This window comes from Phyllobates terribilis, unplaced genomic scaffold (genome assembly GCF_046119375.1).
Source record: "Phyllobates terribilis strain yellow unplaced genomic scaffold, ASM4611937v1 Scaffold_2__4_contigs__length_985480577, whole genome shotgun sequence".
Taxonomy (NCBI): Eukaryota; Metazoa; Chordata; class Amphibia; order Anura; family Dendrobatidae; genus Phyllobates; species Phyllobates terribilis.
The window spans coordinates 966,712,382-966,734,623 of record NW_027362762.1 but is presented as its reverse complement, the minus strand read 5'-3'; the positions used below and the strand labels follow the sequence as shown (position 1 = coordinate 966,734,623).

Sequence of the window (22,242 nt, the reverse complement as noted above, 5' to 3'; positions counted from 1 at the left end):
TCCATCATTACTTAAATTACAATCTATGCTATTAAAATGTATTTGGGCTTATAAAAAACCAAGAATATCCAAAAATATGATATACTATAAGTATCAAGATGGAGGTATGGGGAATCCTAATCTAGTCCTATATTATTAGGCATGCTTGGCTGATGCAATAAGAGAATGGTGGAACTTGGACTCAAAACATAAATGGCTTCAAATTGATAAAGAGTTCACCAAACGACACTCCACTAGACTTCTGTTGGAAGAGGAATATCTAAAACCTGGTTCATATTTCCGTGTACTCCCTACTATGCAAAATACCCTGTATATTTGGAATGATATACGGAAAAATCAAATACACGTACCGCTGAAATATCTCTCCTTGAAATGTCTCGAACAGGTAATTCCCTTCTCTTGCTTTATAGCTTTACAAGTTGGGTGGCTCATGGGGTTGTAAATCTAGATATGTTGTTCTAATATGGTTCTCTTCTTTAATTTAACAAATCGGTTGACAGATTTTCTCTAAACACTCTTTCTTCCAATACATACAAATTAGAAGTTTTTTTTTTCTGCCCATCCCATTATCCATAAGCAACAATCACTATCCAATATTCAGCACTTTATTCTGGGGGGAAAAAGGTGATGACAAAGGCGTCTCCGTATCCTACAGCATCTTAAATTCTCCACCAACACTAATCAAATTACCATTCATGGTAAGGAAGGAACAGGATCTGGAAACCTCCTTGTACTGTGATGAATGGGAACAGGCACTCCTTTGGTCATCCAAAAGCTCATCCTGTATTAATCACATGGAGTTATAAAAGAAAATCCAGCTCAGAAGGTTTTTCTCCCCTAAAAGGCAATCTCGTATTTTTCCAGAGTATTTTCCACTTTGCTGAAAACAGTACGGGGAAACAGGCTCTCTATTTCATACATGGTGGTCCTGCAAAAAAAAAATACATAAGTTCTAGGAAGAAGTTATTCTAGTTATATCTCAATGTACTAAATTGTAAAAAAATACTTCTTTCTGTATTTTTTCCTATTGAGGACTTCTCAAAGTATCAATATCACGATATTCTTATATAAAAAAATGTATTGATTTATTCTTGGATTGTCCATTAAAAAGAATTATTTCAGAAGGTACATACAATAATTAGTTACAAAGTGATTGTCCATTTGTCCATAATTAGCTTAATAGTTGAGATTCACCCATCCTTTCCTGGGATCCTGGATGGTAGATTGTGTCTGTCTGTGTCCAGCACGTGTGTCAGGATGACACCATGTGTCCCTTGGGCCTACATCAGCAGCTGGTTTACACACAGACCCTCGTCCTGTGTCCTGTGGAATGGCAAGAGCCCCCCTGTCTCTAACATGGGCTTTTATAGCCCGGTCATATGGCACCTGTTCTTCTAATTATGGTGCTGAACCAAAAATACGCAAATAGCGCATATCAGCTAAAAACCCTAACACAATGACTGATGCAATCTGTATGGTACAGAATGCAGAATTAAGAATAAAATGAATATCCATAATTAATATTTAACATAAATTCAATTTGCAGCCGTCTCCAGCCTTAGCATTACTGAACATTGGAATATTTGATTTACCATGTGACTCTAGATGGGGTTGCTCATATATCCTTATTGCCGCTAGGCAGTGTCTTGCTTCCAAGTGGAAATCTAACTAAAGTTCACTGATTAATGAAGTTTAACCTAAATGTATATCTTTATGATGTGTCAATGAATTGAATATGACATGTCCTGTGTCCCCCCCCCTGATTTCACTATGTAAATCTGATGTTTGTGTGTATGTTTTTCTTTCCATTTCTTGCTAATATTTTGTTTTCATGTTTTTGTCACCAATAAAAATTGTATTATTTAAAAAAAAGTGATCAAAAAATGTCATGTGAAAATGGTACAAAAAAACCCCCGTCAACTCTTCCCACAAAAAACAAGCCCTCACGTGACTCCGTCGGCTGAAATATGGAAAAAATATAGCTCTCAAAATATGGCGATGCAAAAAAACTTTATTTTATTAAAAAGCGTCTTTTAGTGTGTGACAGCAGCCAAGCATAAAAACCCGATATAAATCTACAGGGTGGACCATTTATATGGATACACCTAAATTAAATGGGAATGGTTGGTGATATCAACTTCCTGTTTGTGGCACATTAGTATATGGGAGGGGGAAAACTTTTCCAGATGGGTGGTGACCATGGCGGCCATTTTGAAGTTGGCCATTTTGGATCCAACTTTATTTTTTTTCAATGGGAAGAGGGTCATGTGACACATCAAACTTATTGAGAATTTCATAAGAAAAACAATGGTGTGCTTGGTTTTAACGTAACTTTATTCTTTCATAAGTTTTTTACAAGTTTATGACCACTTATAAAATGTGTTCAAAGTGCTGCCCATTGTGTTGGATTGTCATACAACCCTCTTCGCCCTCTCTTGACACACTGATAGCAACACCGCAGAAGAAACACTAGCACAGGCTTCCAGTATCCGTTGTTTCAGATGCTGCACATCTTGTATCTTCACAGCATAGATAATTGCCTTCAGATGAGTCCAAAGCTAAAAGTCTAAGGGGGTCAGATCGGGAGACCTTGGTGACCATTCAACTGGTCCACGACGACCAATCCACTGTCCAGGAAACTGTTCATGTAGGAATGCTCGGACCTGACACCCATAATGTGGTGGTGACCATCTTGTTGGAAAACCTCAGGGAACGTGCAATCTTCAGTGCATAAAGAGGGCAACACATCATCATGTAGCAATTTCAGATATCCAGTGGCATTAAGGTTTCCATTGATGAAGAATGGCCCCACTATCTTTGTACCCCATATACCACACCATACCATCATATCTGAAACAACGGATACTGGAAGCCTGTGCTAGCATTTCTTCTGCGGTGTTGCTATCAGTGTGTCAAGAGTGGGAGAAGAGGGTTGCATTGACAATCCAACACAATGGGCAGCACTTTGAACACATTTTATAAGTGGTCATAAACTTGTAAAAAACTCAAGAAAGAATAAAGCTATGTTAAAATCAAGCACACCATTGTTTTTCGTATGAAATTCTCAATAAGTTTGATGTGTCATATGACCCTCTTCCCATTGAAAAAAATAAAGTTGGATCCAAAATGGCCAACTTCAAAATGGCCGCCATGGTCACCACCCATCTTGAAAAGTTTTCCCCCTCCAATATACTAATGTGCCACAAACAGAAAGTTGATATCACTAACCATTCCCATTTAATTTAGGTGTATCCATATAAATGGCCCACCCTGTAGTATCGCTGTAATTGCACCGACCTGAAGAATAAAGTCGTCTAATCACTTATACTGCACGAAGAACTGCATAAAAAATAAATAAAACCAATTCTTCATCTGCTGCTGATTTGTTCATTCTGCCTCCCAAAGATCGCAGTAAGGCTCGGCGTACATTTATCCTGCGCTCTACGCTGGACGCTTACACCGGGGTTTCCATGTAAATCTCTGAAATGTGTGATTCAGACAGAAACCCCTGACAGAAGATTCCCTATAATGAGGCAGATGGAGGCACCGTGGATGCCGTCTGACCTGTGATTTAGCGGTGTCCATCTTTTTAGGTGTGCAGAAAAGTGCCATTGGCCACAGTTTTTTGCACTTCTGAAAAAAAGGACAATGCTGAACAGAGGCCAGAGTAACTCTGCTGCCTAATTATAGTGAATACATCCCTTCATCTGAATCACGTCACTCGGAGATTTAGATTCAAACCTCGATGAAAGTGCTCAGCGTAGAGCGCAGGATAAATGTGATCCCAAATGCTATATAAAATGTTCCCAACAAAAGTTTCAACTCAATCCACAAAAAAAGTCCCCACTCAGGTCCGTCGTTTGTCAATGTAAATTTAGGGGCTTCTATGTTACTGGTAGCACAAAGGCTCTGGAAAAGCACCTAAGTTCCCCCCCTCCCCTAGAAAAACCTGGCAAAATCTGCTCTCCCAAATCCAAATGCCTCCCCTCCCTTCTGAGGCCCACAGTGATTAAACCGCAGTTAGCGTCCACATGTCTGTCAGTACAGTAGTGAGGAGAGCCCTCTTAATTTATGGGGTGCATGTCTCCAGAATCATGAGATGGGCACAACGTACTGGTCACTACAACGTTGTGGGCAAAACAATGGCATATTTGCAATTTTCATTCTGCAACAATTACTGCGTTTGACTCTATAGGTGTTTTCCAGATATAAAATCATCACTACACCCATAGATGAATTCCCAGAGGGGTGTGATTTCTAAAATGGGGTCACTTGAGGGGGTTTCTGCTGTTCCGACACTTAGGTGCTCCAAAAGTCAAATAGCGTTCAGTCCCTCCTGAGCCCTGCTGTGCTGCCAAGCAGTACTGTACAGTCACATATGGGGCATTGCCACATTCACGAGAAATTGTGTAACACATTAAGGGGCCTTTTTTTTTAACCTATTTCACCTTGTGAAAATTGGAAATATGGGGCTAAAACAACATTTTAGTGGTAAAAATATTATTATTTTTTCTTCACTGCCCAATGGCATACATTTCTGTGAGGCACATGTGGTGTCAACATGCTCACTGCACCCCTAGATGAATTCATTGTGAGGTGTAGTTTGTAAAATGAGGTCACTTATGGGGGGGTTCTGCTGTTCTGGCGCCTCCGGAGCTCTGCCAATTTGACATGGCGACCTCAAACCATTCCAGCAGCAACATCTGCACCCCAATATGACTCTCCTTCCCTTCTGAGCTTTGCACTGTGCCTCAAAAATAGTTTTTGACCACATATGGGGTATCAGCGTACTCAGGAGAAATTGGGTAACAAATTGTACAGTTCAATTTCTCCTATTATTCCTTTTGAAAATTGAAATTTTGGGGTCAAAGAAACATTTTAGTGGAAAAAAATTTAATTTTTAATTTTCACAGCCCAATGTAAAACAATTCCGTGAATAACCTGTTTCCAGAATGGGCTCACTTGTGGGGGTTTCTGCTGTTTTGTCATGTAAGGGGCTCTCCAAATGTGACATAGCATTCGCAATCTATTCAAGCTAAAATGGCGCTCCAAGATTCAAGTAGCGCTCCTTCCCTTCCGAGCCTTTCCATGTCATTGTACTCAGGAAAAATTACACAACAAATTTTGGGATCCATTCTCTCCTTCTACTCTTGGGAAAATGAAAAATTTGGGGCTAAAGCAACATTTTTGTAAAAAAAAAAATTTTTTCATTTTCACGTTCTAATGTTATAAAGTTCTATGAAGCACCTGTGGGTTCCAGAATGGGGTCACTTCTGGTGGGTTTCTTTGAATTCCTTGAGGGGTGTAGTCTATAAAATGGTGTCCGTTATGGAGAGTTTCTATTGTTTTGGTAGATGTTGGGCTCGACAAATGTGACATGGCACATGCAATCTTTTCCAGCCAAAATTGCGCTCCAAAATTAAAATAAGCAACATTTTTGTGGAAAAGAACTAATTTTTAAATTTTTTATGTCTATTTTGTTTCAATTCCTATGAAGCACTTGAAGGGTTAACAAACTTCTTAAATGAGGTTTTGAATACCATGAAGGATGACGTTTTTTTAAAATGGTATATAGGCCCCCAAATGTCACTTCAATCAATATTGTCCAAAAGATATATTTTTCTAGCCATTTGGGAATGTGTCCATTATCGTACCTATACGATATCATCGTATATCAGCAATTTTCAAGTCAGTTTTGGTTGCACGTTTCTCAATATTTCCAGGATCCTTAGAAATCTCCAAGTCTGAAAAAACAATATACGTTTGTAAATAGTTAAAAGTAATTTCAAGCCCCCGGGAATTATTAAGTGAATCAGCAAATGGTTGTTCTAGAATACCCCAACAAATAAAAAGTAAATCGTCTATAAATCGCTTAGAAAATAATATACTGTATGTGTAACAGCTAAAGGCGACTGCGCAAAGAAAAAGGACTGAAAATATGGGGTATAAATTAGCGTAACTAGGGGCGAAGGGAGATACAATAACACCCCTTGTCTGCAGAAAAATAACATTGTCAAAAGAAAAAACATTGATATAATTCAAAACGCGTACCTCCTAATAAAAGTACAACCTGGTTTGTGCACTACAATGTATGGGGCACTACAATGTATGGTTTGTGCACTACAATGTATGGGGCACTACAATTTTTGGGGGCATTACAATGTATGGGGTACTACAATATATTGGCCATTACAATGTATGGGGGCACTACAATGTATACAATAGTATATATGCAGTTTTCACTTAGCAACATTCACTTCTGTTTATGTATGTTAATCACCAGTGTGGCCAAAATCGTCACTATACCCTTAGATGAATTCTAAGAGAAGTGTAATTTCCAAAATGGGGTCACTTGAGGGGGTATTTGTGCTATTCTGACCCTTGTTGGCTCTGAAAATGGAGTCTACAAATAATTTGCTCTCCAAAAGTCAAATAGCTCCTTCTCTTCCAAGCCCTGTCGTGTGGCCGAACTGTACTGTTGTAACATCCCTGGTAGCGTGCTGGCATGGCTTACCATCTCCCACCATGTAAGACCGCCAACTTACCTACCAGTCCAGGCTGTGTACTGTACTCCTCTACTTGCTGTGTGCATGTCTCTTTTCTGCTGGCTTAGGGCGGCGGCGCTGGTACTTCCTGATTCTTAAAGTTACAGTGTGCGCAGTCCTAATGGGTCCCCAGCCTATTGCTGTGAGTCACTGGATACTTAAACCTCCTCCACCCAGTGGAAGGTGCCTGAGCAACACTTTTTTACAGTGTGTTCTGTGCAACTGTGAGTTGCTAGGTCCTGTCCTGAATCTTGCCTGTTTCTGCCACCCTGGGGGCTGAGTACCCAGGCCCATTACCTGTATCTGTGACTTCTAGTCTATTTCTGCCACCCTGGGGGCTGAGTACCCAGACCTGTTACCTGTATCTGTGACTTCTAGTCTATTTCTGCCACCCTGGGGGCTGAACGCCCAGGCTCGTTCCTGTATCTCTTTCCTGTGTCAGTTACTGTCTGAACTGTGTCCTAGCCTGTTACTTGTTTGTCTCTATGTCCAATCCATCCCTTTTCCTGCAGTGTCTGAACCAGTGCCTAACTCCTACTCGTTGTCTCTGTACTTCTATTTGTGAGTTTTGTGTCCACTCGCTACTTCATAGCAAGTGCCTTGTGTGTATCTGGTTTTGCTGGTCCCGTTTCTCTGCCTCCATATCTACCTCCTGTGTTATAGGTATCTTCCGGTGTTTCCCAGTGTGTTCCATGTGAACAGAGCCCTGTCCTGTCTGCTCCGCATCTGCGTCTCTGCTCTGCTCGTCCTCCGCACCTGCGGCTCTGCTCTGCTCATCCTCCGCACCTGCGGCTCTGCTCTGCTTGTCCTCCGCACTTGCGGCTCTGCTCTGTTCGTCCTCCGCACCTGCGGCTCTGCTCTTCCTCCGCACCTGCGGCTCTGCTCTGCTCCGCTTGTTTTCCACACCTGCGGCTCTGCTCCGCTTGTTCTTCGCAACTGCGGCTCTGCTCTGCTCCGCTTGTCCTCCGCACCTGCGGCTCTGCTTGTCATCCGCACCTGCGGCTCTGCTCTGCTTGTCTTCCGCACCTGCGGCTCTGCTCTGCTCCGCTTGTCCTCCGCACCTGCGGCTCTGCTCTGCTTGTCCGCCGCACCTGCGGCTCTGCTCTGCTCCACTTGTCCTCCGCACCTGCGGCTCTGCTCTGCTCCGCTTGTCCTCCGCACCTGCGGCTCTGCTCTGCCTGTCCTCCACACCTGCGGCTCTGTTACTGTATCCCAGTCTGTACTGGTCCCTATCCAGCCTGTTTTCCTACCTGCCTGTTTGTATACCAGCCGTGCCTGCCAGTACCCGCCTGTCTGTATACCAGCCGTGCCTGCCAGTACCCACCTGTCTGCATACCAGCCAAACCTGCCTGATCCTGCATTCCCCGGTGTGGGTCAACAGCTGTGACCGGGGTCTGACCTGGAGTAGCACCTGGGCCACCTCCCACGTCCCTCTTTGGACTTCGGAGTCGATTAAGGCGCCGTGTGTTCGTGGTCGGATCTGGCGAGGCCCCTAGTCACACCCCTCCAGGCACTCCTTGGTTCGTGGCCCAGTGGGACCACTAACCACGCTCACGCCAAACTGTCAGAGCATGAGCGTAACAACTGTACAGGCACAAATGGGGTGTTGCCATGAATGGAAAAAAATGTGTAACACATTGTAAGGTCCATTTGTACTTATTAACCCTTTTGAAAATGAGAAATCTGGGGCTAAAGCAACATTTTAGTGCTGAAAATGTCATGTTTTTTTATTTATATAGCCCAGCCCTGGATGAATTTGGTTAGTGATATAGTTAATTAAATTGGGTCACTTTTTTTGGGGGGGGGAGTTCTGCTGTTCTTTCATCTCAGGGGCTCTGCCAATGTGACATGGCACTCAGAAACCATGCCAGCAAAATCTGCACTATAATGTGGCGCTCCTTCCCTTCTGAGCTTCACACTTTGCTCGAACATAGAATAATAGAATGTTAGATTTGGAGGGGACCTCCAGGGTCGTCGTGTTCAGCCCCCTGCTCAATGCAGGATTCACTAAACCATCTCAGACAGATGTCTGTCCAGCCTCTGTTTGAAGACGTCCATTGAAGGAGAACTCACCACCTCTCGTGGCCGCCTGTTCCACTCATTGATCACCCTAACTGTCAAAAAGTTTTTTCTAATATCGAATCTGTACCTTCTCCCTTTCAGTTTCATTCCATTGCTTCTCGTGTTTCCATGTGCAAATGAGAATAAGGATGATCCCTCTATACTGTGACAGTCCTTCAGATATTTGTACACAGCTATTAAGTCTCCTCTCAGTCTTCTCTTTTGCTGCTAAACCTTCCTAGATCCTTTACCCATTCCTCGTAGGACATAGTTTGCAGTCCGCTCACCATCCTGTTAGCTCTTCTTTGAATTTGCTCCAGTTTTTTAGGTCTTTTTTAAAATGTGGCGCCCAGAACTGGACACAGTATTCCAGATGAGGTCTGACCAAGGAGGATTAGAAGGGGATAATTACTTCACATGATCTAGACTTTAAGCTTCTCTTAATACATCCCAGAATTGTATTTGCTTTTTTTGCTGCTGCATCACACTGTTGACTCCTGTGCAGTCTGTGATCTATTAGTATACCCAAGTGTTTTTCACACGTGCTGTTGCTTAGTTCTATTCCTCCCATACTGTAGATGTCATTTTCGTTTTTCTTGCCCAGATGTAGGACTTTGCATTTCTCCCTGTTAAATACCATTCGATTAGTCGCTACCCATTGTTCAAGCTTACCTAGAACCTTCTGAATCCTTTCTCTATCTTCTCTAGTGTTAGCTATCCCTCCTAGCTTTGCATCATTTGCAAATTTGATTAAAGTATTTTACGGATTAAAAGATGCACCGAATTATAAGACGTACCCCAAATTTTGGGGTGCAAAATAGGAAAAAATGTTTTTGTTTTTTTTTAAATAAAATGGTGCGCCTTATAATCCTTTTTACCTGGGGGACAGCGGTGGTGGAGCAGGTGTCATACATACCGAAGATTGGCGGCGGAGGCAGGAGTCGGGCGATGCTGCGGGCCCCGTCCTCAGAAGAAGTGTCACTAATTCAAGGTGGTGGTGGCTGGCTGATGCTGAGGCCCCGGTGGTGGTGGGGCAATGCAGCAGCCCCATCCTCAGAAGTCGGCGATGAGCAAAGACGAGGTTCCCTATCCCGTACATAGCCCTGCGCTGTGCTTTGGCAAAATGGCCACTGGAGCATGCGCAGATCGAGATCTTGAAAGACTAAATGTCGTGTCCCGAGATCTTGTTTCCCGAGATCTCAATCTGTGCATGCTATGGTGGCCATTTTGCCAAAGCACAGCGCAGGGCTATGTACGGGATATTGAACCTCGACTCCGCTCACCGCAGACTTCTGAGGACAGGGCCGCAGCATCGCCCCGCTACCGCCGCCACCACCACCGCCTTGAATCAGTGACACTTCTTCTGAGGACGGGGCCTCATCATCACCCCACTACCGCCACAGCCGCCTTCAACCTCCTGTATCTGGGACCTCGATCCGACGCCGCACCCCCCAGGTACCGTAAGTTCACATTGTAAAACGCACCTCCTTTTTCCTGCCAAATTTTGGGGGGGGGGGGGGGAGTGCATCTTATAATCCGAAAAATATGGTAGTTTACCTTCAATTCCCTTATCTAGATCATTTATATAAATGTTGAACAACACTGGGGCCAAGAGAGAAGCTTGTGGTACCCCACTTGAAACACTTTTCTACTTGGATGTGCAACCATTTATTACCCCTCTTTGAGTGCGATCACTGAGCCAGTTATGAATCCACCTAACAGTCGTCTTGTCAATCCCATACTTGGTCATTTTTTGAATAAGGATAGTATGAGATACTTTATCAAATGCTTTGTTGAAGTTGAGATTTACTATATGTACCACATTTCCCTGATCCTGTAGTTTCTGACCACATATTGAGTATTAGCATACACTGGAAAAATTGTGTTACAAATTTGGGGGTCAATTTTCGTCTAATGCTCCTGGGGAAAATTGAAAATTTGGGGCTAAAGCAACATTTTAGTGGAAAATGCAATTTTTCTTTTTCAAGTGTTCTAAAATTAAATGAATCGCCTACGAGTTCAAGAAGCTCACTACAGAGATCAAGATGCTAATTACAATCATAGTTTAATTTCTCGTGGGGTGCAGTTTCCAAAATGGGGTAATTTGTGTGGGGTTTCTGCTGTTTTTGCACCTCAGGGGCTTTGCAAATGCAACATGACGTCTACAATCTATTCCAGACCAAATTGCTGCAAATTAAGTAGCGCTCCTTCCTTCCAAGACTGCTGTGCACCCAAACTGTAGTTTACGACCACATAAAGGGCATCGGTGTAGTCAGGAGAAATTGCTCAGCAAATTGGGCTGTTCATTTTTTCCTATTACCCCTGCAAAAATGATGAATTTGAGGCTGAAAAAACATCTTAGTGGAGAAAATTTTTTTTTCATTTTCATGGCCCAGTGTTAAAAATATTCTATGAAGCACCTGTGGGTTCAAGATGCTCCTCGCACCCTTAGATGAGTTCCTTGACGGATGTAGTTTCTAAAATGGGGTAACTTGTGGGGGGGGCTTTATGCTGTTTTTGTACCTCTGGGGCTCTACTAATGTGACATGGCGTTCACAGTCTGTTCCACAAAAATTGTGCCCCAAAAATTCAAATGGCGCTTCCTCCTTTGCAAGCCTGGCCATGTTCTGACCACATATGGGATGTTCGTGTACTAAATGAAAAATTTAGAGCTAAAGTAATAATTTTGTGGAAAAAATTGAATTACCGTATATTCCGGCGTATAAGACGACCTGGTGTATAAGACGACCCCCTTACTTTCCTGTTAAAATATAGAGTTTAGGATATATTCACCGTATAGGACTACCCCTTTTCCAACGCATACCAAACACCGGTAAAAATTTTAAAAAAAACTGATTTGAATTTAACATGGTCCTTTTTTAATTTAAATTCTTATGACATGCAGGTATATAGCAGGAAAACTGTCACTCATAAACATATTAAAATAGGGGGGACCCCACGTCATTTTTTGGGGGGGTCCCCCATTCTAATAGCTAGTAAAGGCTAGGTATTCAGCTGGGGGCTGATATTAGTAGCCTGGGAAGCTCCGTGGGTATTACCCCCTTCCCAGGCTTCAAACATCTGCCTCAGCCGTCTGCTTAACCTCCGCTAGAGACTATAATGATGGTGGATCCCACGCCAATTTTCTTTTTAAAAAATCCTTTATTTTAAACACTAAATGACAATTGAGGGGTTAATAAAGATGCAGTCCCTAAATTATTATTAATTTTGTAATTAATTTTTCCCAAAAATGTTGACGTGGGGCTTCGCCATATTTTTGTGTCCAGCCAGGTACAGCAGGCAGGAACGGGCTGCCCCCAACCACCAGCTGCCTATTTGTACCTGGCCGGACACAACAATATAGGGAAGCCCTTTTTTTTTTTAATTATTTCATGAAATAATTAAAAAAAAAAAAACGTGGGGCTTCGCCCTATTTTTGTGTCCAGCCAGGTACAACTAGGCAGCTGGGGGCTGGAATCTGCAGCGCAGGGAGGCCCAAGCTTTCTGGGCCACCCCCCCGCTGAAAATTGCAGTCCGCAGCCACCCCGGAAAATGGCGCGTTCATAGAAGCGCCATCTTCTGGCGCTGTACCCAACTCATCCAGGGCCCTGGTGCGGTGGCTCACTGGGTAATAAAGGGGTTAGGGCCAGCTTGGCATTATCAGCTGGCCCTAAGCCCGAAATTCATGGGGTCACGCCAATATTAGACATGACCACCATGAATTTCTAGTAAAGTAATTAAAAAAAACACAAACACCCAGAATAAAGTCCTTTAATTGAAATAAAGACACAATTTTTTAATGTTCTAAATTAAACCATACTTACCGTCACGCCCATTCCAGCTGAAGCCAACGATCTCCTGCAATAAAAGTAAAATAATAAAGCAACCTCATCCTTACCTTTCCATGGTTCCCAGGACCGGTCCAGCTCTGCTACATTCACATGACAGGCTGCACCGCAGCAGAACGCTGCCGTTCAGCTTGCCATGCGGCAGACACTGAGAAGCGCAGGCATGCTTGTGCTCCTCAGTGTCTGACTGTGACGGCATCCAGATGAGCCGAGATCATGTCCAATGAACTCGGCTCACCTCATGCACGTCACTGACAGCGTGGGAAAATTCTCCTGCTCCCCGCATGCGCAGTAGAAGTTTCCCACGCTGTCAGTGACGGACGTCCAGGAGGTGAGCTGAGTTCATTGTCGGCTCATCTGGATGCCGTCACAGCCAGACACTGCAGAGCGCAAGCATGCCTGCGCTTCTCAGTGTCTGCGGGATGAGAGGCTGGATGGCAGCGTTCTGCTGCGGTCCAGCCTGTCATCTCGATGTAGCAGAGCTGGACCCGTCCTGGGAACCATGGAGAGGTAAGGATGAGGTTGCTTTATTATTTTTCTTTTATTGCAGGAGATCGTTGGCTTCAGCTGGAATGGGCGTGACGGTAAGTATGGTTTAATTTAGAACAATAAAGAATTGTGTGTTTATTTCAATTAAAGGACTTTTTTCTGGGTGTTTGTGTTTTTTTTAACTTTGACTATGGGGTTAGTAATGGGGGTGTCTTATAGACGCCTCTCCATTACTAACCTGGGCTTGATGTCAGCTGGCATTATAAGCTGACATCAACGCCAGCCCTATTACCCCACTGCCACCGCTACAGGGCAGTGGGAAGAGCGAGGCTAAGTGCCAGAATTGGCGCATCCTAGAATTGGCGGCTGACGGCTGGTGTTTCTAGCCTGGGAGGGGGCCAATATTCATGGCACCCTTCCTGGGCTATTAATATCGGCCCCCAGCTGTCTGCCTAGCCTTTGCTAGCTATTAAATTAGGGGGGACCCCACGTTATTTTTTTGGGATCCCCCATTTTATTAGCTAGTAAAGGCTAGGTATTCAGCTGGGGGCTGATATTAGTAGCCTGGGAAGCTCCGTGGGTATTACCCCCTTCCCAGGCTTCAAACATCTGCCCCAGCCGTCTGCTTAACCTCCGCTAGAGACTAAAATTAAGGGGAACCCCACGCCAATTTTTTTTTTAATAAATCCGTTATTTTAACACTAGATGACAAGTACAGTAAGCAACACTGTCACTGTACTTCATATATATGTGACTGACATGTTTCTATCTATCTAATCTATGTGTGAAGCTCTATTCTTTCTATTCTAAATTGTCGGGTGCCGGCTTATGCCGCTGCTGAATTGCCGGCTTTTCATATATTGTCACAGAAGCGATGCGAACTTCCCTGCTCCGGACACAGCGCAGCGCTTCTGTGACAAGTGAAAGCTGTCGGCACAGAAGCCCTGCGCTGTGTCCGGAGCTGGGAATACGCAGCGATGTGTCAGTTTCAGCACAGAAGCGCTGACTGTCTGGACCTACCGCCGCCGTATTTTAACTCCCTCCACCTTATATTAACTCCGACATGGCAGGGATACGGCCACGGCAGCTTATTAACACCCCCAGAGTATCCCCGCATGTCAATTTCTGAAAGTTCAAAAGCATTACCGGCGTATAAGACGACCCCAGACTAGACAGAAGATTTTTCAGTCTTCAAAAGTCGTCTTATACGCCGGAATATACGGTAGTATTTTTTTCATTCCACTTTGCATTAATTCCTGTGAAGCTTCTGAAGGGTCAATAAATGTTCTGAATGCGGTTTTGAATACCTTGAGGGGTGCAGTTTGTAAAATAGATTGTTGTTTGGATGTTTTCTGACTCTAAAAGCCTCTAAAGTCAATCAAAAAATGAAATGGCCCCTAGAAAAAACAGTTTAGTAAATTTTGCTGTAAAAAATGAAAAATTACTGCTAAAGTCTTAGCCCTTTCATCATCCTACTGAAGAAAAAGACATTTAAAACATGTGTTATTTATTTTGTGTTGTATGACTATGTGCTTTAAGGGCATATAATTCAATGTTCAAAACTGGAGAATTATTCTACATTTTTGTCAAAATCAGCACAAATCTTATCAAACTAAATTAACAACTAACAAAAAGTAGAATGTGTGACAAAAAAAAACTATCTCAGAATCACTGGATACTGGAAGCTCCAGAGTTATTATCACATAAAGGGACACAGGTCAGGTTTAAGAAAAATTTGGCCGGGTCAGGATGTTGAAAATTGGCTTCAGCAGGAAGGGGTTAAGTTCAGTAACCGTACACATGACACTGGTATCGCTGTATTTCCTGCAGATCCGCATATAGACTATGTGCTCTTATATAACGGGCCGTGTGGATGTCACTGTACAGTACCCCATTATCTATAAGGTGTGACAGTGACGCTGATCTCCTCTTCTCTTCCAGACCGGTCTCTCGCCTCCTCTTCTCCGGTTCTGTTGTTTTCCGCTGGGGACGCGGTGACTTTCAGCTGCTCAGATGAATCCAACACAATCAGAAATGTGTCACAGATTACACTGATCGTCTGGAGGAAAGAAAACGGATTTCATGTTCTACGTTTTGTATCAGACAAAAGAAAAAATGCATCAAACTTCACAGACCCCAGAATCTCCTTCCTGAGCGCAGAAATCCCCCCGATGCTCCAAATAAGAGACGCCCGAGCCGAGGACGCCGGGGATTATACCTGTGAGATTATTACAGAACTGACCTCGTCCTCATCAGGAAGAATTCACAGATCCTGGACACTTCACATCTCAGGTGTGTTATACATGTTCACCCCTAACAATGTAACAGCAGATCACCCACTGGAGAATGTCAATCACAGACTCACAGTACCCCCATAACAGGGCGTCATCCACAGATCCCCCATAACAGGGCGTCATCCACAGATCCCCCATAACAGTGCGTCATCCGCAGATCCCCCATAACAGTGCATCATTCACAGATCCCCCATAACAGTGCATCATCCACAGATCCCCCATAACAGTGCGTCATCCGCAGATCCCCCATAACAGCGCGTCATCCGCAGATCCCCCATAACAGCGCGTCATCCGCAGATCCCCCATAACAGGGCGTCATCCACAGATCCCCCATAACAGGGCGTCATCCACAGATCCCCCATAACAGGGCGTCATCCACAGATCCCCCATAACAGGGCGTCATCCACAGATCCCCCATAACAGTGCGTCATCCGCAGATCCCCCATAACAGTGCATCATTCACAGATCCCCCATAACAGTGCGTCATCCACAGATCCCCCATAACAGTGCATCATCCACAGATCCCCCATAACAGTGCATCATCCACAGATCCCCGATAACAGTGCATCATCCACAGATCCCCCATAACAGTGCATCATCCACAGATCCCCGATAACAGTGCGTCATCCACAGATCCCCCATAACAGTGCATCATTCACGGATCCCCCATAACAGGGCATCATCCACAGATCCCCCATAATAGTGCATCATCCACAGATCCCCATAACAGTGCGTCATCCACGGATCCCCCATAACAGTGCGTCATCCACAGATCCCCCATAACAGGGCGTCATCCACAGATCCCCCATAACAGTGCGTCATTCACAGATCCCCCATAACAGGGCGTCATCCACAGATCCCCCATAACAGTGCATCATTCACAGATCGCCCATAACAGGGCGTCATCCACAGATCCCCCATAACAGTGCATCATTCACAGATCCCCCATAACAGTGCATCATTCACAGATCCCCAATAACAGTGTATCATCCACAGATCCCCCATAAAAGTGCGTCATCCACAGATCCCCCATAACAGGGCGTCATCCACAGATCCCCCATAACAGTGCATCATTCACAGATCCCCCATAACAGGGCGTCATCCACAGATCCCCCATAACAGTGCATCATTCACAGATCCCCCATAACAGGGCGTCATCCACAGATCCCCCATAACAGTGCATCATTCACAGATCCCACATAACAGTGCGTCATCCACAGATCCCCCATAATAGTGCGTCATCCACAGATCCCCCATAACAGTGCGTCATCCACAGATCCCCCATAACAGTGCGTCATGCACAGATCCCCCATAACAGAGCGTCATCCACAGATCCCCCATAACAGTGCGTCATCCACAGATCCCCCATAACAGGGCGTCATCCACAGATCCCCCATAACAGCGCATCATTCACAGATCCCACATAACAGTGCGTCATCCACAGATCCCCCATAACAGTGCGTCATCCACAGATCCCCCATAACAGCGCATCATCCACAGATCCCCCATAACAGTGCATCATCCACAGATCCCCCATAACAGTGCGTCATCCACAGATCCCCCATAACAGCGCATCATCCACAGATCCCCCATAACAGCGCATCATCCACAGATCCCCCATAACAGTGCATCATCCACAGATCCCCCATAACAGGGCGTCATCCACAGATCCCCCATAACAGCGCATCATTCACAGATCCCACATAACAGTGCGTCATCCACAGATTCCCCATAATAGTGCGTCATCCACAGATCCCCCATAATAGTGCATCATCCACAGATCCCCCATAATAGTGCATCATCCACAGATCCCCCATAACAGCGCATCATCCACAGATCCCCCATAACAGTGCATCATCCACAGATCCCCCATAACAGTGCATCATCCACAGATCCCCCATAACAGTGCATCATTCACAGATCCCACATAACAGTGCATCATCCACAGATCCCCCATAACAGTGCATCATTCACAGATCCCCCATAACAGTGCATCATCCACAGATCCCCCATAACAGTGCATCATCCACAGATCCCACATAACACTGCGTCATCCACAGATCCCCCATAATAGTGCATCATCCACAGATCCCCATAACAGTGCGTCATCCACGGATCCCCCATAACAGTGCGTCATCCACAGATCCCCCATAACAGGGCGTCATCCACAGATCCCCCATAACAGTGCGTCATTCACAGATCCCCCATAACAGGGCGTCATCCACAGATCCCCCATAACAGTGCATCATTCACAGATCCCCCATAACAGGGCGTCATCCACAGATCCCCCATAACAGTGCATCATTCACAGATCCCCCATAACAGTGCATCATTCACAGATCCCCAATAACAGTGTATCATCCACAGATCCCCCATAAAAGTGCGTCATCCACAGATCCCCCATAACAGGGCGTCATCCACAGATCCCCCATAACAGTGCATCATTCACAGATCCCCAATAACAGTGTATCATCCACAGATCCCCCATAAAAGTGCGTCATCCACAGATCCCCCATAACAGTGCATCATCCACAGATCCCCCATAATAGTGCGTCATCCACAGATCCCCCATAACAGCGCGTCATCCACAGATCCCCCATAACAGCGCGTCATCCACAGATCCCCCATAACAGCGCATCATCCACAGATCCCCCATAACAGCGCATCATCCACAGATCCCCCATAACAGTGCATCATCCACAGATCCCCCATAACAGGGCGTCATCCACAGATCCCCCATAACAGCGCATCATTCACAGATCCCACATAACAGTGCGTCATCCACAGATCCCCCATAATAGTGCGTCATCCACAGATCCCCCATAATAGTGCATCATCCACAGATCCCCCATAATAGTGCATCATCCACAGATCCCCCATAACAGCGCATCATCCACAGATCCCCCATAACAGTGCATCATCCACAGATCCCCCATAACAGTGCATCATCCACAGATCCCCCATAACAGTGCATCATTCACAGATCCCACATAACAGTGCATCATCCACAGATCCCCCATAACAGTGCATCATTCACAGATCCCCCATAACAGTGCATCATCCACAGATCCCCCATAACAGTGCATCATCCACAGATCCCCCATAACAGTGCATCATCCACAGATCCCACATAACACTGCGTCATCCACAGATCCCCCATAATAGTGCGTCATCCACAGATCCCCCATAATAGTGCATCATCCACAGATCCCCCATAATAGTGCATCATCCACAGATCCCCCATAATAGTGCATCATCCACAGATCCCCCATAACAGTGCATCATCCACAGATCCCCCATAACAGTGCATCATTCACAGATCCCACATAACAGTGCATCATCCACAGATCCCCCATAACAGTGCGTCATCCACAGATCCCCCATAACAGTGCGTCATCCGCAGATCCCACATAACAGTGCGTCATCCGCAGATCCCCCATAATAGTGCATCATCCACAGATCCCCCATAATAGTGCATCATCCACAGATCCCCCATAATAGTGCATCATCCACAGATCCCCGATAACAGTGCGTCATCCACAGATCCCCCATAATAGTGCATCATCCACAGATCCCCGATAACAGTGCGTCATCCACAGATCCCCCATAACAGTGCATCATTCACAGATCCCCCATAACAGTGCATCATCCACAGATCCCCCATAACAGTGCATCATTCACAGATCCCCCATAACAGTGCATCATTCACAGATCCCCCATAACAGTGCGTCATCCACAGATCCCCCATAACAGTGCGTCATCCACAGATCCCCCATAACAGGGCGTCATCCGCAGATCCCACACAACAGTGCGTCATCCGCAGATCCCCCATAATAGTGCATCATCCACAGATCCCCCATAACAGGGCGTCATCCACAGATCCCCCATAACAGTGCATCATTCACAGATCCCCCATAATAGTGCATCATCCACAGATCCCCCATAACAGTGCGTCATCCACAGATCCCCGATAACAGTGCGTCATTCACAGATCCCCCATAACAGGGCGTCATCCACAGATCCCCCATAACAATGCATCTGACTACCCAGGGGATGGGGGATGACTCGGTTACCCGGGCCTTTAGCCTTAAGGAGGTCACGGTGGTCGGCTCCCGGGCCCGTACTCTGGGGTCACTCTTTAAAAAGGCGTTGATAGATGTCTAGTTTATAAAAGTTCGTGACGCCACCTATGGTTTCTGATGATATTCACCAGCACTGCGCAGTCCACTGAGGCCGGTGATAAGGCAGCTTGATGGTATAGCTCCCCACAGGTAGAGCTAGGCCTCAGGGCAGTATAGGAACGGGGATGCAGGACAGGCGAGACTCAGCCGAGTCGGAGCAAGAACAGGGACGGACACGACAGTCACTTCAGTACCTTTTACTGGTGGAATTTCAGGCACTCCCCGGAGCACTATAGGGTGAAGCGTGTATGTCCGGATCCTCCCCAATGAGAGGGTTTTGGGCCTCCTGGTTCTCGCTGCTGCGTAATAAGTTTCTGACCTGCCTGGAGCTAGGCCTAACTTTGTCTCTGTCCTGCGCTGGCTGACCTTGTGGTAGGGCCTTCTCTTGGAGTGCACGCTCCCGACCTACGGGGCCTATGTGTCTCCTGGCTCTAGTACGTATCAGCACTTTAGCGATCCTGGGACCTGTAGTTCTCCAGGGATTCCGGTTTATCTTACTGGGTCGTGGAGATCCCGGCAAGCTTCAGACCCAGTGTCCGGTAACTACTTCTTCGGGGTGAGCTAGTTAAGCTCCTCTGCCCCCTATGAGCTAACTCTCTACTCCTTCGCCTACCGCCTACTCGGACCCTCAATAGGCTACTCACACTAACGGCAGCGTGCCACGTTTCACCGATCTTATGGCGCCGGCACACCTAAAGCTCAACTCACTGAGCTGCACCGAGTCTCAATCTGGATAAGCTCCACTGCAGGATAGCAATTGCAGGAGCTGAACAGGCTTTTGTCCTCTGAGGTAACTCCTCTCAGGCTGTACTGGACTCACTGCTATACCAGAATAGACTGACTGCTGCCTGGCTCCACCTTCCCTTTTATATCTCCCTAAGGAGCTCCCTCTGGTGGTCTGAGGTGGAAGGTGGAGATGTGTGAATGGTATGGGGGCCTCTTGTGGAGGAATCCTTCAATACACCCTTCTGGGATTTGTGATACCAAGCACAGCTGGGCTTCACACATCATCCACAGATCCCCCATAACAGTGCATCATCCACAGATAGAATCATAGAATCATAGAATCATAGAATGGTAGAGTTGGAAGGGACCTCCTGGGTCATCTGGTCCAACCCCCTGCTCAAAGCAGGATTCACTAGATCATCTCAGACAGATGTCTGTCCAGCCTCTGTTTGAAGACGTCCATTGAAGGGGAACTCACCACCTCTCGTGGCAGCCTGTTCCACTCATTAATCACCCTAACTGTCAAAAAGTTTTTTCTAATATCTAATCTGTGTCTCCTCCCATTTAGTTTCATCCCATTGCTTCTAGTCTTTCCTTGTGCAAATGAGAATAAAGATGATCCTTCTACAATGTGACAGCCCTTGACATATTTGTAGACAGCTATTAAGTCTCCTCTCAGTCTTCTTTTTTGCAAGCTAAACATTCCCAAATCCTGCAACCGTTCCTCATAGGACATGGTTTGCAGACCAGTCACCATTCTGGTCGCTCTTCTCTGAACTTGCTCCAGTTTGTCTATGTCTTTTTTAAAATGTTTTGCCCAAAACTGTACACAGTATTCCAGATGAGGTCTGACCAAAGAGGAGTAAAGACCGATAATGACTTCACGTGATCTAGACTGTATGCTTCTGTTAATACATCCCAGAATTGTATTTGCCTTTTTTGCTGCTGCATCACACTGTTGACTCATGTTCAGTCTATGATCTATTAGTATACCTAAGTCTTTTTCACATGTACTGTTGCTTAGCTCTATTCCTCCCATTCTGTATATGCTTTTTTCATTTTTATTGCCCAGATGTAGTACTTTGCATTTTTCCCTGTTAAAAACCATTCTGTTGGTTGCTGCCCACTGCTCCAGTTTATTTAGGTCTTTTTGAATCCTCTCTCTCTCTTCTCTAGTATTAGCTATCCCTCCTAGCTTTGTGTCATCAGCAAATTTAATCAGTTTACCATCAATTCCTTCATCTAAATCATTGATAAAGATGTTGAACAATACAGGTCCCAGGACGGAGCCCTGTGGTACCCCACTTGAGACATTCACCCAGCTGGATGTGAAGCCATTTACAACCACCCTTTGAGTCCGATCACTAAGCCAGTTATGAATCCACCTAACAGTTGCCTGGTCCATTGCATACTTGGTCATTTTTTCAATAAGGATGGTGTGAGATACTTTGTCAAATGCTTTGCTGAAGTCAAGATATACTATATCTACAGCATTTCCCTGATCCACCCAGTCAGTGATTCTGTCATAGAAGGAAATTAAGTTAGTCTGACATGACTTGTTAGTTACAAACCCATGCTGGCTCTGGTTAATCACTTCATTCTTATCCATGTACTTACATACATGTTGTTTAATAATTTGTTCAAAGATCTTTCCTGGTATAGAAGTCAGACTCACCGGCCTATAGTTCCCTGGGTCCACCTTCTTCCCCTTTTTGAAGATAGGAACAACATTTGCTCTTCTCCAGTCTTCTGGGACTTCTCCTGTTCTCCAAGAATTTTCAAAGATTATGGAGAGTGGTTCTAAAATTTCTTCTACGATCTCCTTCAGTACTCTGGGGTGTAATTCATCTGGACCTGGTGACTTGAACTCATTTATGTTAGCTAAATATTCCCTCACAATCTTTCTGTTTACAGATAACTTGGATTCCTCTATTCCTTTAAAAGGACAGTGAAGATCAGTTGATGTTACATTTTCTTTCTGAGAGAAAACAGATGCAAAATAGGAATTAAAAAGTTCGGCCTTCTCAACATCCTCTCTTACCATTTCTCCATTTTCATCCTGTAAAAATCCTATAGCATCTTTGACTTTTCTTTTACT

General features: G+C 45.1%; 1 protein-coding gene and 1 long non-coding RNA gene across 3 annotated transcripts in view; one reads left to right on the top strand and one right to left on the bottom strand.

The window, feature by feature from the left end:
- The window catches only part of LOC141253112 (uncharacterized), a 100,401-nt gene that overhangs the window by 24,796 nt on the left and 53,363 nt on the right, over window positions 1-22,242 (top strand). For both annotated transcript variants that reach the window (XM_073670867.1, XM_073670868.1), the window contains exon 2: window positions 14,885-15,235. In XM_073670867.1, coding sequence (XP_073526968.1) covers window positions 14,885-15,235 — 351 coding nt within the window. The remainder of the gene's footprint in view (window positions 1-14,884; window positions 15,236-22,242) is intronic.
- LOC141253113 (uncharacterized) lies at window positions 666-20,255 on the bottom strand. The gene is made up of 4 exons (XR_012314232.1): window positions 19,613-20,255; window positions 14,834-15,002; window positions 5,655-5,744; window positions 666-928 (listed from the first exon to the last, which is right to left on the bottom strand). It is a non-coding gene; the product is annotated as an uncharacterized lncRNA (long non-coding RNA).